At 45.1% G+C, this 16,656-nt stretch overlaps 9 protein-coding genes across 9 annotated transcripts, besides 6 other annotated features; 5 read left to right on the top strand and 4 right to left on the bottom strand.

Moving 5' to 3' along the window:
- Window positions 1–316: 316 nt before the first annotated feature.
- An13g03800 (uncharacterized protein) lies at window positions 317–1,987 on the top strand (the record flags this gene model as incomplete). Its single annotated transcript, XM_001396475.1, has 1 exon — window positions 317–1,987. One exon carries the CDS (start codon window positions 317–319, stop codon window positions 1,985–1,987), a length of 1,671 nt encoding a protein of 556 aa, XP_001396512.1.
- A 321-nt stretch (window positions 1,988–2,308) lies between these two features.
- Window positions 2,309–2,892, bottom strand: An13g03790 (uncharacterized protein; the record flags this gene model as incomplete). The annotated part of the gene is made up of 3 exons (XM_059743979.1): window positions 2,309–2,618; window positions 2,735–2,771; window positions 2,871–2,892. 3 exons carry the CDS (start codon window positions 2,890–2,892, stop codon window positions 2,309–2,311), a joined length of 369 nt encoding a protein of 122 aa, XP_059602196.1.
- Window positions 2,687–2,835: a mobile genetic element (Title: probable transposon 160bp LTR (Tndm1-LTR) -Aspergillus niger).
- Window positions 2,837–7,489: a mobile genetic element (Title: probable transposon Tndm4 without LTR -Aspergillus niger).
- Window positions 3,867–4,442, top strand: An13g03760 (uncharacterized protein; the record flags this gene model as incomplete). Its single annotated transcript, XM_059743978.1, has 3 exons — window positions 3,867–4,088; window positions 4,214–4,274; window positions 4,366–4,442. 3 exons carry the CDS (start codon window positions 3,867–3,869, stop codon window positions 4,440–4,442), a joined length of 360 nt encoding a protein of 119 aa, XP_059602195.1.
- Window positions 4,607–4,613: a sequence feature (Short protein (An13g03750, CAK41770.1) was converted to a misc_feature.).
- Window positions 4,756–4,775: a sequence feature (Short protein (An13g03750, CAK41770.1) was converted to a misc_feature.).
- Window positions 4,885–4,923: a sequence feature (Short protein (An13g03750, CAK41770.1) was converted to a misc_feature.).
- On the top strand, window positions 6,288–7,223 carry An13g03740 (uncharacterized protein; the record flags this gene model as incomplete). Its single annotated transcript, XM_059743976.1, has 3 exons — window positions 6,288–6,473; window positions 6,715–6,731; window positions 6,794–7,223. The coding sequence occupies 3 exons, from the start codon at window positions 6,288–6,290 to the stop codon at window positions 7,221–7,223; spliced, it is 633 nt and encodes a 210-aa protein (XP_059602194.1).
- Window positions 7,489–7,640: a mobile genetic element (Title: probable transposon 160bp LTR (Tndm1-LTR) -Aspergillus niger).
- Window positions 7,632–8,027, bottom strand: An13g03730 (uncharacterized protein; the record flags this gene model as incomplete). Its single annotated transcript, XM_059743975.1, has 2 exons — window positions 7,632–7,890; window positions 7,924–8,027. 2 exons carry the CDS (start codon window positions 8,025–8,027, stop codon window positions 7,632–7,634), a joined length of 363 nt encoding a protein of 120 aa, XP_059602193.1.
- Window positions 8,028–8,622: 595 nt separating this feature from the next.
- Window positions 8,623–10,604, bottom strand: An13g03710 (uncharacterized protein; the record flags this gene model as incomplete). Its single annotated transcript, XM_059743974.1, has 3 exons — window positions 8,623–9,822; window positions 9,926–10,384; window positions 10,431–10,604. 3 exons carry the CDS (start codon window positions 10,602–10,604, stop codon window positions 8,623–8,625), a joined length of 1,833 nt encoding a protein of 610 aa, XP_059602192.1.
- An 849-nt stretch (window positions 10,605–11,453) lies between these two features.
- On the bottom strand, window positions 11,454–12,416 carry An13g03700 (hypothetical protein; the record flags this gene model as incomplete). The annotated part of the gene is made up of 3 exons (XM_059743973.1): window positions 11,454–11,777; window positions 11,829–11,946; window positions 11,998–12,416. The coding sequence occupies 3 exons, from the start codon at window positions 12,414–12,416 to the stop codon at window positions 11,454–11,456; spliced, it is 861 nt and encodes a 286-aa protein (XP_059602191.1).
- A 409-nt stretch (window positions 12,417–12,825) lies between these two features.
- An13g03690 (uncharacterized protein) lies at window positions 12,826–14,345 on the top strand (the record flags this gene model as incomplete). Its single annotated transcript, XM_059743972.1, has 2 exons — window positions 12,826–12,881; window positions 13,052–14,345. The coding sequence occupies 2 exons, from the start codon at window positions 12,826–12,828 to the stop codon at window positions 14,343–14,345; spliced, it is 1,350 nt and encodes a 449-aa protein (XP_059602190.1).
- A 617-nt stretch (window positions 14,346–14,962) lies between these two features.
- On the top strand, window positions 14,963–16,589 carry An13g03680 (uncharacterized protein; the record flags this gene model as incomplete). The annotated part of the gene is made up of 2 exons (XM_001396466.3): window positions 14,963–15,585; window positions 15,644–16,589. The coding sequence occupies 2 exons, from the start codon at window positions 14,963–14,965 to the stop codon at window positions 16,587–16,589; spliced, it is 1,569 nt and encodes a 522-aa protein (XP_001396503.1).
- Between the last annotated feature and the right edge of the window lie 67 nt (window positions 16,590–16,656).

The following is a 16,656-nucleotide window of genomic DNA, read 5'->3' as shown; positions in this document are numbered from 1 at the left end:
CCTGCAGCAAATACGGGGCAGCGGGGCGGGATCGACCGTCTCATCCAAGGTTTGGATGCTCTTCTCAGCCTTGGACACTGACAGTCCGGCTCAAGTTTATTCCCCTGGTAAATTGCACACGTTAGTATGAGCTGCCGGGTGATAGCTTCGTGAAGAAGGCTTCAACGGCTCGGGACCTAGAGTAAGCCAGCGGTAGAGAAGGGTGGTCGAAAGGACTATAAGAGCCAAGTGAAGGCCGAGTTTAACCTTCGAATCAGACAGCAAGTCTATCTTCCGATTCACTTTGTCAGTACCGCCTCATTGAGGTCTCTACACAATGCTTCGCAATACTCTCCCCACGCTTTTGGGCCTGGCATCTTTTTCTTCCGCTGCGCTTTACGAAACCAAGATTGAGACCAAATATGGCTCAGTCCAGGGTTATCCGGCTTTCAACAGCAGCCATACCGGCAACCTGACGCACTGGAAAGACATCACTGTGTGGAAGGGCATTCCGTTTGCTGCGACCACCGGAGGTGCCAATCGTTGGAAAGCGCCGCAGCCCGCAAGTCCATGGAACGGAACGCTTGACGCGCGCAACTGGGGCCCTGTCTGCCCTTCCGCTACGACCGGAGATAACAGTTACACCATTGACGAGGACTGCCTCAATTTGAATATCTGGAGTCCGGCAAACTCTACCGATGCCAAGCTCCCGGTGGTCATGTGGAGTTATCCTGCTGAGTCTACTGCGGCAGACCCTCTCTTTGACGGCGGTGGTATGGCCGACAAGGGAATTGTCTTCGTCAATTACAACTACCGAACTGGTCCCTTCGGTTGGCTTGCTCACTCTGAGCTTTCGGAAGAATTTGAGAAGGTGACTGGGTCCAACAGCTCAGGTAATTGGGGAATGCTAGATCAGTTCGCTGCATTGAAATGGATTCATGCCAATATTGAGGCCTTCGGTGGTGATCCGGACCAGATCACAGTCCAGGGTCAATCGGCAGGCTCTGCGGCCACCCAGCATATACTTTACAGCAACTTGACCAAGGGGCTGATTGTTGGTGCTATCATTGAGAGTGGTGTCCGCGACCCCCATGACCCCCTTTGCACCAGCCTTGCCGAGGCTTATACTACGCTAGATGATGCGCTGGAGGATGGCAATACCTACCTATCGAATCTGGGAGTTTCTAGCATCGCCGAAGCCCGCAACCTAAGCATGGAGGCATTGATTGACGGAGCGACTGGGTCCACTCGCGAAGATACAATCATGTTCGAGGCAGTCCTTGATTATTACGCCATGCCAGATACCTACCTCAATATCCTGAAGAAAGGTCTTGCTCATGACGTCCCTGTCATCACCGGTAACAACAAAGACGAAAATGGCGCTACCTACGGTCTCGATATCTCACTCGCGGAGTATCTTGAGGATCTCAATGAAACCTACAGTGGGGAGTGGGTTGAGCGGTTCTTTGATCTCTATCCGGCCAATGACTCGACGACCGCATCAGGTGCATACAACTCTATGTTCACCGACCGCTCCAAGGTGGGCACTTGGCTCTGGACCCAGATGTGGTACACCAAGAAGAGCAGCCTGGTTTGGAACTACTTCTGGGATCACGCCCCCCCTGGCCAGAGCTCTGGGGCTTATCACGAGTCGGAGATCAATTACGTATTGAACAATCTCTATGCCACCGACAAACCCTGGACTGCTGAGGACTACGCTATCGCCAAGAATATGAATGACTACTGGGCCAGCTTTATCAAGACCAGAAATCCCAACACTCAAGCAGGAGGTGCAGTTCATTGGCCTGCAGTGAACTCATCCAAGCTGGTGCAGCATGTCGGCGATGGATGGGGCCAGATTCCGATCGCCTGGAGCAAGAAGGTTAAGCTTTTTGAGAATTGGTTTGCCACACTCGTGGCATACTGGATTCTGAGTGGAATGTCAATCCGCGTATTAAGAGATCCCGTCACCTGGGATCATCAGGTTGACGCATTTGCGCGGATGTGACCTTGGATAGTCTTTGTCATTTGCCAATCTGTGTCTCGGCTTTGTGTCTCTTCTGCTCGGTTCGTCGATGTATTCGACATTTGTTATACTCTTTCTGATTCTCTTTCTCGCCATCGCTTTTGTTGTAATCACTAATGGTCCATACCTTTCAATGAATCAAGACTCCATTGACCACCAACAATCATACAACCATCAATAACACCCCTTGAAGGAGAACTCCTAGGGAAAACAGATCGTGAGAGCAAGGATATGCCGATCACTCCAAAAAGCTCTTACGTAAATCTGGCTTAATACTACCAAGTAACTCGATCCTACATCTTTCTATTTCACAGGCTCCACCTGCTTAACAACCCGAGCAGGGGACCCCACAGCAACACTGAAAGGAGGAATAGGTTTTGTGACGACAGCCCCAGCCCCAATCGTACAACCTTCACCGATATGAACACCCGCCAAAATAGAAACACCGGCTCCAATCCAGCAGTCGTCACCTATAATCACCTCTTTCGCAAATTCGACTCCATTTCTCCGAGACTCGACACTAGTCTCATGCGTCGCAGCCAGAATACTCACATTAGGGCCGAAGGCGACACGATCGCCGATGATGATCAGGGAGCAGTCGAGAATTGTGGTACTGCAATGGTTAGTAAAATAAGGTGAGTAGCGGGGCAATGTCAGCATACTTAAAATTAGCATAGAACCTGTTGGAACGTAATCTCAGTAGATTACTAGTAGTCGAGGTCACGTGACCCGAACTCCGTAACTTCAACTGCTCCTCCGAGCGCGCCTAGATAGCGAAGAATCAAGCATTTTCAACGACTTCAGTATTGACCTAAAACGTCGTTTCAACAGGTTATGAGCCCGGCTCTTTGCTCGTGAGGTTAACTAGCAAAGATCTGAGCCATCATATACACGAAGTAAGCCGCAATTGCAACAGGGACATGCACCGCAATATCTCTATCTCAAAATACCAAAACACCGCGAATATCAAAATATTCAACCACCGGAAGCAGATTCCAGAATATCGCAACTAGGCAGATACTACTCTTTACAACATATTTCGAATATAGAGGCAGTAGCTATACAACTAAAGATATAAGTAGATAGACTTCTAGTAAAGTTACTAGAAGGCGTTCAATCCGTATCTGAAAGATTGAAAAAGCGAGAAGATTACTCAACGTGGCGCTTTGAAATATGTTAAATTCTAAAGAACGTCGGTCTATAAGATATGATTAATAAAAGTCTATTCTATTCTAGTATAAACCACACGAATTACTAGCTATGGTACCATTTATTAATTAATATCTAGTTCTAGCTAGCTAGCCAGCTGTTAGATCCTTTAAAAAAAGTACTGATGATGTCTTCTAACGCGCATGATTACGCGGACGATGCTTATAAAATCATCAAATCACTTGTTCTAGGCCATGGCCATATGCTTTACTAAATAATATACTTTAATCTTATCTATAAACGCCGATCCGACTACTCTACCGTTGAATAATACGTGGAGGCGTTCAAACACGTATATAATTTTGCTAAAGAATTGAAAATCGGGATATTACTATACTATAAGTTATTATATCTGTTTAAAAAGCTGGAATCAGACCTTCCAACATGGATGTTAATAGTAGAGTGCAATTTGCCTGATAATACTACGGATATTCTCCAGGAGAAAAAGTTTCTAGTTTATTATAGAACCGCAATTGAATAAGATAATAAATAAATATAAAGATATTTTTTCACTGCGCTAGTGAAAAATACTAGAAATACTACTAAGTTAGGAAGTACTACAATGATCTCAGAGTAGAAGAAATTAATATTTCTACTAAAAGAAATAATTTCTAAGAAATATGCTAGAAAAATATGAAACTTAAAGCTAAAGATGACTAAGAAATACTATGCTTTTTGTAAAATATTAGACTATGGAGTAATTATCTGCTGGCGTTTAAATCCTGATCTCCGGCTAGAGAATTATAGATCTTATATAGAAGACATCTGGTGGTTCAAAGGATTAAAGTCTAGCGAAGTATTAAATATAATAATAGATGAAATAGAATCTGATAACAAAAACCTGTATATTTTAAATTTTTCTGGTCTAGCTGTTGTAAATACTATGAACATCTTGCTATGCTGGATATATGATACAAGCAGCTCATAGTATCTAATATTTGATTATGCTTTTCTAAGTGGTTTCCATTAATTAAAATCCTATGAATACTACTAATATAGCACCTCGAACGGGGGAATTGGTGTTGTAAAATTAGTAAAATATCTAATCCTAATCCTAGCTGTAAATGGCTAAAATATAGTATTAAAGATTAAGATTTACTATTAATTAAATCTATCTTATGAGTTTTTTTCTTCTAACTACCTATGTACAGATCTTGGTATCTATGCTACTACTAAGAATCTGACTCTACGCAGGAACTGGGATGATAAGATTATCAGCTACTTATAGGTATCAAAAAACATGTTTTTTGTTAGAATAAAAAATCTTAATCTAGTACTAGTGGCAGTGGATCTCCTACTCTTATACCAGTGATACAGGCACGCAGGATTCCGCCGAATTACTACTACTGTAAAGAATTATTAAATTAAACTCAAATACAGAGATATTTTAAAATGCGAAGTATGCTTGCTAGGCAAGGCTATACATCTTATTTCAAGAAATCTAATTTTAAAGACTAATAATCCAACACAGCTCTAGTATGTAGATATCTAAAAGATGATTCTAATTAATTATAATAAATTCAATTACTTTTTACTTATAGTTAATAATGCTACTTGCTTAGTAAGAATGGCCATGTTTAAATATAAAGATAACATCTCTGACAAGCTGATTAGAATGAATATGGAATATAAGAATATAATTAGCTGATACATAGCTATCTAGTATCTAGATGATGGCCGCGAGTTCAACTATTTTAGAAAATAAGTGAATTATATAAAATAAGGTATTTAAATTAAAATATCATCTTTTTAAACACCCGAAGCTAATAATCTAGCTGAATGATATGACGGCTTACTTAACTGAATAAGTAGGATTATAATATTAGATGCTGGTTTTTTTATTCACTTCTAGTTGTATATTATATATTTCTCAGCGTAGATCCTGAATCGCCTCGTCCCCTACTACAGCGCTGTTAGAAAAACTTCTATATTTCTATACAAATTCTATTATAATCTCCTGAATTTTAACGCGTTATTAAATTTCCTACGCGTATTCGGATGTCGTGCCTACTAATATATCCCGCAGAAAGATCGAGTTGCATTCTAGAAAATGGAATCTTATATAAAAGTCAGATATTTTGTTGGTTTTGATGGAGACAACGGATATGTTTACTATATATAAGATTCTATATTTAATAAAATTAAATGATTACAAGACGTTAAATTCAACGAAGATTAAATTTATAAGAATGATAAGAAGGATCCCGGTGGAGTTTTTATATATAAATCTGATTCTAAAAAACTAACACCAGCTGGCCCAGGTGCCGTGTTCAAGTTAGACAACATATTTCTATATTAAATAATTAATATATTAGATAATATAAGGGTTCTGATTGAGCAACTAGACCTTGAAAAAGATATTATCTGAGATAGAATTTATATTATATTTATTTCCGCAGAGCCTCTACTTACACGCTTGATTAAGAATACCACAGAATATAAAATATTCTTAATAAAATATGCCGCGTAGGATTACCGCCTGTCGGACCCTACTAAGCTAGAAGAATAATCTATATTAAGATGCTTTATAAGAACTACTAAAAATAAATTATTAATATAACTAGATTATTAATAATTAGTTATAATTGACCGGGTGATTTTACTCCATCTCAAATAATATGAAGTGGTTGTTCCAAATATCTACAGCAAAGTGATGAAGTCCTCGCTGGCATCATATTAGAAAGATACTATGGATACACAGATTAATAAGATATAGAATATAAGTATTTATAAGATTATGAACTGATCTCTAACCGCTCATGTAATTCCAGGCAAGTGGGTGTATGATCTCAAGATTAATACTAATAGATTTGTTATCTAATTTTATGTTAGATAGGTAGTCTGCGGCAACTGCCAGATACTAGATATTAATTATAATAAATTATTCGCTTTTGTCGCCAGTGAAGCGGCCCTGAAGCTATTTATAACAAATATTATTATAAAAAATCTTAAATGGAAATAATATAATATAGTATCTACTTATCTACACGCACAGATACAGGGCAAACGTGTATTTATAAAATAATTTATTGAATACTATGAAAGATTACTAGATTAGGTATGTTTATTAAAAATGGCTTTCTACGGCCTCCGCCAGGCGGCCCATCTCTGGCACCAAATATTTAATAAAATATTTAAAAGAATTGATTTTGAACCACTGAGGGAGAATCCCTATATATATAAAAAAAGTAATATCTGGTTGATTATTTATGTTGATGACTCTGTTATTGCTGGCTCCAGGAAGGAAGACCTAGCTGAGGTTAAATAATATTTAAATAAGATATTTAGTCTGAAGGAAATGGGGGAACTAAAGATTCTATTAGAATATAATATTCAATGTAATTATTAAATAGACACGATATTATTATTCTAATTAATATACGTGGAGGAGTATCTTAATACAGTAAATCTAGAATTCTACACTCTCTCCGCTATTTTGATAACTGTTGTCTACAAAAAGTTAGATCGCTTGAATATAACTACTAAAAATATTAATCTAGTTAAATATTAAAGCTTTGTAGAGTATTTGAACTGGCTAACCATAAAGATCTGCTTTGATATATGTTATATAATATTTAGATTTCAAAGGCGTATGAATACTTCTACTACGGCCAATACTAAAACATTGAAAATTGTATACAAATATTTAAAAAGATCTATTCCGTACGGGATCATCCTCGCCACTAACTATATTAAAAGTATTGAAATCTTCGTAGATACCGCCCACACTGACCACGAAGATGGCAAATCAATGGAGAAATATGTTATTTTCTACGCTGGCGGCCTAATCAGCTGGTTATCCAGGAAGCAATTACTAGTTGTATTGTTATTTATGGTAGCAGAATACTGCGTGTTTGACTCCGCCGCCAAAGAAATCTTGTATATAAAGAAATTGGTTGAAGCGTTTGATCTCAAGATCTCTGTTGACGGTAGGATACTTTTGTACACCAATGCTGCCAACTTTCTACGGATTCTGAACCATGGAGGCTATACTAGGTCCATTAGATAGCTTGATAATTGTTATCTATTCGTAGCCGATCTGATCATGAAGAATATTATTACTATTTAATACATTCCAGGAACCACTAACCCGGCGGACGGCCTTACTAAGCCGCTTGATAATAAATTATTCAAAGTGTTCAGATATCTTCTTAGAATGACCTCCATCTCCTCTCCGAACCTGCATCCAGGAAATACCAGTTGAGATAGCCGTTTCTTTTTATTTAGGCAATGTCTAGAGTCTTATTACGAACACTCCCTCGCCTAGGGGGCCGTGTTGGAACGTAATCTTAGTAGATTACTAGTAGTCGAGGTCATGTGACCCGAACTCCGTAACTTCAACTGCTCCTCCGAGCGCGCCTAGATAGCGAAGAATCAAGCGTTTTCAACGACTTCAGTATTGACCTAAAACGTCGTTTCAACAGAACCCATCTCCAATCATGATATTGCACCCGTAATCAACCATCAGCGGGGGCTCAATGAAGGCGCCTCTGCCAGTTGCCCCCAGTAATTGTTTTAATAATTCCTCGCGCCGAGCTGTGAGATCTTCAAATGATATTTCGTCGGGAATGGGTGCATTGTATTTTGACATTAGCTTGCGGGCTCGGTAACGGCTTTGCATGAGTTCCGGAGCGAGGGGATCGTATCTTGACGATGTTAATTTGAGGATTTGGGTGCTGTGTTTGTCGGTATAGTTGCTCAAGACTTACAGCATTCCCGATATCATAAGCTCGTACTGTTCGCACCAAGGGGTGTTCGCTAGCGACTTGGCAGTTGCGATTAACTCAAGGTTCTTTTCTTTGGAGGGCTCCATGATGGGACTGGCTAATTGGACAGAATGACAGTAAAGTGATTGATTATGATGTGGTACTTCGACAGCTCAGGTGGATGGGAATATAACCCTGGTAGTATGTGTGACTAATAGCCTGGCAATGAGGGGTTGTGGTGTTGATGTAATGTGTTGTCTCAGCTGCAGATGCTTATGCAGAGTGACAGGATATTGATATAATTGGAGGATAATAATTCGGGGTTTTATCGGCTAAGACTTGAGCTGAATAGAAAATGATAAGAATGCATTCTCTGGTCAATAGGGATAGATTATTGGCCTGGTATGACGAGGATGGCATTGCTTCCTGTAATCCTCGTTGAGTTGATCCAGGTACATCAGTGGAACTCAGCTAGTTCCCCTAATAATTGTTATTCTACCCAATTATGGCCTTTCAGCGAGATAAGAATAATAGATCGCCAGGCGTTGATCCTTAGCCTTATACTATGAACCTGAGCGCGGCTATTAAATCGCCAAAAAGGATTAGCGTGGAACTGGGATTTGCGGACCGGCTAAAGTAATTGGACCACTAATATCAATCAACGCAACGTAACCAGTACTAGTAGTGATACCACGCAACCTGCTAACTACAACACCCAACGACACCTTCCAGGGCTCGGAGCGTGACGGTCGACTGGCCCGCCATAAGCGGGGCAGTCTGGAGCGTCGAGGAGACCCAGCGTGTGACGTGGATGCCTGAAGGAACCGTCCATTCGACTGCATCCGTTGTCCAGTTCATCGCAACAAGCCAGGTCTCCTTTCCATCCGCACTAGTCCTCGAATACGCGAAGACCAATTCGTTGTGGTAGTCCAGGTCCTCAAAGTCGCCATAAACAAAAGCACCCTTATGTAGCTTTCGGCGTTGCAATGCCTGCTGCCAGTACTGCCACACTGATAGTTCACCTTTCATTTCCCACGGGAAAGACATCTGTGCCTCCACATTAACTGTCCCATAGTCATCATTCACCCTCATCCAAGGTGTCGCATCAGGGACTGTGAAGCCCGCATGTGGGTCAGCACTCCATTGCATCGGGGTGCGGGCGTGGTCCCTGGCCTTTTTCTGCAAGAGCGTCCGAGCCTGGGCCAGGCCTTCAGAGCCAACAGGGTGGAGCTCTTTGGATTTCTTCCAGAAGTTGACCGACTCAATGTCCTTGTACTCGGTGTCGGGATCCCACTCAACAGGAAAGTTGCGCATGCCGATCTCCTGACCCTGATAAAGGAAAATGGTCCCACCGAGCGTCGTCTCCAGAAGGGCTAGTAATTTGGCTCCCCGGTCTCTGAACTCATCCGAATCGTTGGTGTACCGGGAGACCGACCGCGCCTGATCGTGACATTCCAGGAAGATGGCGTTCCAGCCGTCCCACTCTCTCATTCGTTTCTGCCAGCCGGACAAAATGCCTTTCAACTCGGTCAACTTCCAGTCGCGCAAGCTCCATTTGGACTCCCCTTTGGTTTTGATATCTTCAATTTCCATGTGATCAAAGTTGAATGCCATGTTAAGCTCTTTTGCCGTGGAGCCCACCGTCTTGATGATCTCCTTCATATCAGTGACGTAGGGGGTTTCCCCAACAGTGATGGTGTCGTACTTGGATAAAACATTATCGTAGATTCCGTGCATAAACTCGTGGAATCGTGGCCCATTTGTATAGAACTGCTCGCCGGGCTGGTATTTGGAGGCTGGATCGATGATCGGGGCGTCTGGGAAAGACTGGTCCTTGGAAATGAAGTTAATGACGTCCATGCGAAAACCACAGATCCCACGACGCAGCCAAAACTCCATAACCTAAAACCAAGATTGATGGTTGATCAGTAACACCACTCATTCAGACGTCTCGGAGTCGCGGGTTACGAGGATGAAGGGTCCCTTGGTGACCAGCGAAACTCACATCATAAACAGCGGTGACAACGTCTGGATTCTCCCAGTTGAGCTCTGCTTGCGCTGACGTGTGCAAAGTCAAATAGAACTCCTGAGTCTCCGCATGCCAAGTCCAAGCGCTGAGTGTATCGCCCAGGATCTGTGCCCAATTGTTTGGAGGAACTGGATTCCCGGCCTCGTCGAATCCCTTGGCCGGCCTCCAGATATACCAATCACGTTTTGGAGAATCTTTGGAGTTAGCTGACTCGACAAACCAAGAGTGTTGATCAGATGTATGATTAACCACCAGGTCCATCATGAGTTTCATGTCATGGTCCTTCAACGTTTTTATCAAAAGGTCAACGTCTGCTAAGGTGCCATACCGCGGATCGATAGATTCATAATCCGCGATATCGTAGCCCATGTCGACTTGTGGGGACGTATAGACTAGGGAAAGAGATGTCAGGCATTGTTCTCTAGACGTCTGCGACTATAACACAAATTACAGATTTTCACTCACTTGGACTAAGCCATACAATATCTACACCCAAGCTCTCCAAATAAGGAACCTTCTCAATAATACCAGTCACATCACCCCATCCATTGGTATTTGTCGTAGATTTACCGCAGTTGAAGCTTGCAGGATACACTTGATACACAACCGATTCTTTCCACCATTTCGGGGATGAGTAATTGGACTTGTTACACATGGTTGACATGAAGGTTTAAGGGGAACAAAAGCTGGAGAATTTTGTCAAGGGATCGCTTGGTAGGACTAGAGGAAACCAGAGAGGTTGGGAGAAAATTATGATTGCGGGGTTAGGGAAACGTACTTATCTAGTCCGTGGGCTGTATTATGTCACATCAAAAGACCCTTGCCGACTAAGTCACAGAGATGTCTCTGGCAGTGATTAGCGTCATCGGGGAAACTGGATTTTGACGCCTGTACACTCATTGCCCAGATTACCGCATGCTGAAGAATATGGAATGCATTGTTCCTTTGATCTCTTTGAACGATATTTACTATATATGCCTTTGCTGACTGTAGTTTGTGATTCCATCAGGGAGGAGTATCCTGATGTTGTCGCGAAAGGTGTCTTCGCAGTTACAAATAGAGAAGACGAAAAGGTATTTATGTTCGAGAGGCAGGCAAAAAGGCAAAGCTTTCAGGCAGTTCCAATCTTCACTGACATCAAGCAGGGGATTTTAGTCGGGAGTGAAGATCCGGTCCGGTTCAAGCAGCCGCTGAGCAATGCCGATGAGAATAGCCGCTTCTCCAGTCGTACGAGGGAAGGGCGTATCTTGTTGAGGGTAATAAAAGGACAGCATACAGTCAGTATGCCGATATTCATTATGCATTTATACAAAAGCGGCCATTTGGATCTGCTTCGTCACTGCTTATCCGGGTAGCTTATAGTGTTTCATTCAGTCTGTTATCAGGAAATACGCCGGTTTGTCTGAGCTTTGTGATCGATGTAGACGTGGATTCATCATAATATTACTTCAAACTAGACAAAGCAACTATTAGCTTCAGCAACGAGGCTAGTGAAGGAGAACCCTCAAGGCAACCCCCTTGTCAGTCCGTCTGCACCAAGCAGCCTGATAAGACCCAGCATAACCCTCAATGCCTCCTTCCGTCGACGGCAATTGCATAGATTGTAAAATTCCGAATGATATAAATCGAGGTTCTGGTGTGGGCGTTCGCCATGCAAGAGAGCGTCTAAGTAATTCCGATGCGGATCTGCCATAGTAAGCTGGAAATTCGTGCTATCCATAAAGATAACAAAGGCTCTACGAGACTGATTCCGTTGGTGTGCCCCCGCCTTCTGCAGCAATAACTGTGCTACTTGGTCCCTGAACTTGCAATCACCATCTTTAGCAACCTGCGAATAAGTTCAGTTTATATCGCACGCTTAGGAAGGGCCGAGACTGACTGAAAACACTGCCAGCGGAGATTGTGGTATAGAAGACTCGAGCAGCACCCCTTGACACTCGAGGCCACCCCGCATACCTGCCACTTCAAACGATATGGTTTGGATACATGAGACCCGTCTGGATTGTCTTAGTTTCACCATGTGGGGGCGAGCATAATCTGTTACTTACATAGGCTTGTCCAGATGCACGCGGCGCAAAATGATCTCAACGAAGCTCAGCACAGCTTGCCTGGACGCATCAAAGAAAACATCGGAATTGAGCATCTCGCAAAGAGGTTTGAAAACTGGTAAGAAGATGTTGCGTCTGTATCGGACACATGCTGTGCCACGAAGATTCTTTAACTCGTTTTCTGTTGGTTCGGCGAACTCCGTGACGAGCGATTCAAATTCTGCGATGTGTGAACAACTCCAAGACAGAGACATGAGCGAAGCGCGTAGAGTCCAACCTTCATCTCCATCCTTAGGAATGTGATCAACTCCAATGATTTCGTCGAGACTGGCGTTAAAATGCCGTTCGATTCTCAAGGTCTCAAGATGGTTCGAGGTCCAATTATCAGGAGAGTGGAATAATAGGGGGAATGGAGGCATGTTGGAGAGCGTGCTGATAATACTAGGAAAATGATGCAATTGACGCAGGGCGTGGATGATCTCCAATGTGATATTGAGCAGTTCTTTCTCGATGGGCTGGATCTGTCAGTGTCCTACTATTGGAAGGTGCAAACGGGAGAGGGCACCTTTATGTGATGCACTCCCATATTCGGTGTTGAGGGTGGTGAATACTTGGTGCAGGTGCAGAACCGGCATTTGGAGTGAAGGAAGTAAGTAAATAGCGTATACAAGTATAGTACATAACACAAGTGAATAAGCGTGTTGTGATTGAAGTTATGCCCTCAGGCAGCAATGTCGCACTCCATTTCCGGTTAGTGCTGATTCAGATCGGGATGCTGCGCATCTCGCACTTCATCGAAGCTGGACAGGACACAAATCCCCGATCACCATGAAGACGACCAGAAAGAGCACCCCAAAGACCCGTACGGGATGTACTACCTGCAAGTAAGTAGACAGACTTTGCATCAGGCATGTGTCTAACCCATCAGAACCCGCCGCATCAAATGCGACGAAACAAAACCGCATTGTCTGCGGTGCACGCGCTCAAATCGCACATGTGGGGGATACACATCGCTTGCATCCGCCCATGTTGTGGATAAAATTAAAGAATATAGCATCCCGTTTAAAGTTCCTGGCGGTAGATTTGATCGCCAGCTCCTCCATTTCTACTGTATCGAAGCCGCAGCGAGTCTTTCGAGCTTTTCCGACGCGGACTTCTGGAATCGACTCATCTTGCAGAGATGCCACCATCAGCCAGTGATTCGCAACGCACTTGTCACGCTCAGCGCTATTTATCGAGACTATAAGTCCAAAGAGAACGCTGGGTTGGAGTCCGACCGTACATCGCCGCAGCATCTGCAACTAATCGCCAGATCTCACAAGCAGCTAAGGATACATCTCTGTTCACCCGACGCGTCAACTGAAGTTGCTTTGATCTGCAGCATGATCTTTTACGCTTTTGAGGCTCTTCTAGGCAATGCCGTACAGGCGATCCGACATCTCGATCAGGGGCTGATCCTGCTGGAACGTTGTCAGGCTACAGCGCCCGTGCACCGCGCCACGGATGACATTTTTCCGCGGTTAACAGCCTTGTTCGCTAGCCTGGACATTCAGGCAAGCACATACACTAATAGCCGGCAGCCTATATTGTCACTTACTTCGCCATTGGAAAGGTCTGGGCTTGTCCCGGTCATCCCAGAAGGTTTCACCTCCGCAGATGCACAAATGTTACTCATCAAGTTGCAGAACTGGATGTTCCACCATCTTGCCTCTTCCCACCCATATAAGATTAAAGGCCTGCACCTTCTACCAGCAGATATCCTTATCGAGCGACACCGGCTATATGACCAATTGACGAAATATATAGAAACTGTGAGCGCGTGTTCGACCTATAGTTCTCGCCCAAGCACGGCAAATTGTCTACTCCTTCGACTCCAAGCTCGGATCTTCCGCACTATCCTGGCCGAGGATATTTCATCTCTGCAGGATAAAGATCGTGAGCCACTTCGAGAATGTTTACAAGATATATCGGTCATTTTGGAAACTATGTCCACGGTCTCCCCTGCACAGAATATTACTTCTGCGCAGAGATCATTCACATTAAGTACCCAGCTTGTCGCAGCGCTCTACTATATCTGTATGAAAAGCAATCATCCCAGCACAGTGGAGGCTGCCCTGTCATTCCTGCGACACGAGAAGCTGCCGAGCCGCGATGGGGTCTGGGACGCACGGACGGTAGAAGCTGTGGTGCATGGCATCCGACATTCCAGCAAGCTGCCTGAATGGCGAATAGGCAAAGATGAAGCTGCAGAATATCGCCTCGAGTATGCCAATGCGGATGTTGTCAACGCAGCTAGTGATGGGGGCGTGTATGAGATACGGGAAATACTGCGACGTAATGAGCAGTAGATCAGGTGTGGCGACTCCTCTAGCTTGGTGTCTAGGTCTTAATGACCCCCACGAGAGCTGTTGAACACAGGTGAGCTGGCCGCTCTTGGGTCCTCAGCTTCCGGGAGCGGTTCTAACCGGCTCGTGTCCGATAGACGACTTCCATGGCGCGATAGCGGGATGATGTCAACACATCAAGGCAATCCGGCTAATTTGCGTGCAGGGATCGGGTATTGGGTGGCCAGTCACACTCGTCGCCGTCGCGTCGCCTCACTTTTGAGTTACGCCATGGACAGATGACAGCCAGTCATGGCTGCCCTCTAAACCTAGATCGACACGGCTTTGTGGATGATGGCATGTTGTCCTCCCCGGCTTACAGTTAAAAGTGCAGTCCTCGGCATGTGCCAGCCCCATCAAACGTGGGGGTGACTTTGCGGGGATCGATTGCGGGGGATGGCCGCTACCCCATGTTTTAGTGTAGATTCGTTAGTCTCGAGCTTGAAGCTTAAAAGGCATGCGGGTTGGCCGACCGGAAAGCGTGGGGGTGTCGGGTTGACGGCGGGTTATTATGTCGAAGAGCTGCCCTTGTTCACCCTGCTCAGAACACATCTAACCAACAATCACAACATCTTCCTGACATGGAGCCTGACAAACCAGCCGCGATCCACGATGAGGGCACGGACGTGGCCAAGCCAACTACTATTGATGGTCTTCCGCATACGCCAGTCCTAGTGACAGAGGAAGATAGCAAGCGGATCGCCCGCAAAACAGATCGAACCATTCTGGTGATATTGATCTGGGTGTATTTCCTACAGATTCTCGACAAGTCAGTATTGGGCTTTGGCGCAACCTATGGCCTAGAGGAGGACACCCACCTCACCGGCAACCAATACTCCCTGATCGGTTCAATCGCCCCAATCGCACAGCTTGCATGGCAGCCCTTCTCCTCCTGGCTTATTGTGACCATCCCGCCTCGCATCCTGATGCCCACATTAGTGCTTGGATGGGGCATCGCGCAGACCTGCATGGCAGCATGCAGCAACTTCGGCGGGCTAATGGCCACCCGCTTCTTTCTGGGCCTGTTCGAAGCCGGCTGCCTACCACTCTTCAGTCTCCTTACAAGCCAGTGGTATCGTCGTGCTGAGCAACCCATCCGAGTAGCCGCCTGGTACGGCACGAACGGCGTGGCGACCATCATAGCAGCGGTGCTATCATTCGGCCTAGGACACATTAAATCCGGGGTGATGAAAGAGTGGCAAATGTGAGCCCCCCCTCCTTCTTACCCAACGTATAATTATCCTGCAAACTAACCTCAACAGCATCTTCCTCGTCGTCGGTCTCATCACCATCATCTCCAGCCCATTCGTCTACTGGAGGCTCGACAACGACATCCCGTCAGCACGCTTTCTCACCGAAGAAGAAAAGCTCCAAGCGATGGAACGTCTGCGAGCGAACCAAACGGGCGCTGGATCACGCGAATTCAAAATCAGCCACGTCTACGAAGCATTCCTTGAGCCCAAAACCTACCTCTGGGCCAGCATGGCCCTCCTCCTCAACATCGGCGCCTCCGTGTCAAACGTCTTCGGCCCCTTGATCCTCCAAGGCCTCGGCTACGACACATACACCACCACATTGCTGAATATGCCTTTCGGTGCCGTACAAGTTATCGTCATCCTGCTGGCCAGCTACCTGGCGCAAAAGGCCCGTCTCAAGGGCATCATCCTCGCGGCGCTAATGCTCCCCGTCGTCGCGGGTCTGGCTATCCTGTATGCTGTTCCACGGAACAGCTCCACCAACGGCGCCCTCATGGCCGGATACTATCTCATTGCCTTCTTGTTTGGCGGGAACCCGCTAATCGTCAGCTGGATTGTCGCTAACACAGCCGGCACGACGAAGAAATCAGCCAACATGTCATTATACAATGCTGCCGTATCGGCCGGGAATATCATCGGCCCTCTGTTATTCAACGAGAAAGACGCGCCGGCATACAGACCCGGATTGCGGGCATGCGTGGGGATCTTCGTGGCGTTGATCGCAGTGTTCCTGCTACAGTGGGCGGATCTGTGGGTATTGAACAAGATGCAAGAGAAGCGGCGCGTAAGGAACGGCAAGCCCGCAAAGGTAGTGGATGTATCGATGCAGAGCGACCGGATGATGGCGATTGAGCAGACGTTGGAGGCCAATGGCGAGGAAGGGCATGTCGGGGCGAACGGGCTGTTGGATCTGACGGACGGGAAGAATGAGGATTTTGTTTACGTCTACTAAATTGATCTTCCATCGTGACCGTCTGATTTCAATTCTAAATTACATACATACATACATTACCATCCCA

Source organism: Aspergillus niger (genome assembly GCF_000002855.4).
Source record: "Aspergillus niger supercontig An13".
NCBI classification, from domain to species: domain Eukaryota; kingdom Fungi; phylum Ascomycota; class Eurotiomycetes; order Eurotiales; family Aspergillaceae; genus Aspergillus; species Aspergillus niger.
The sequence above is the reverse complement of the archived record's forward strand: the minus strand, read 5'-3'. Positions and strand labels throughout refer to the sequence as shown.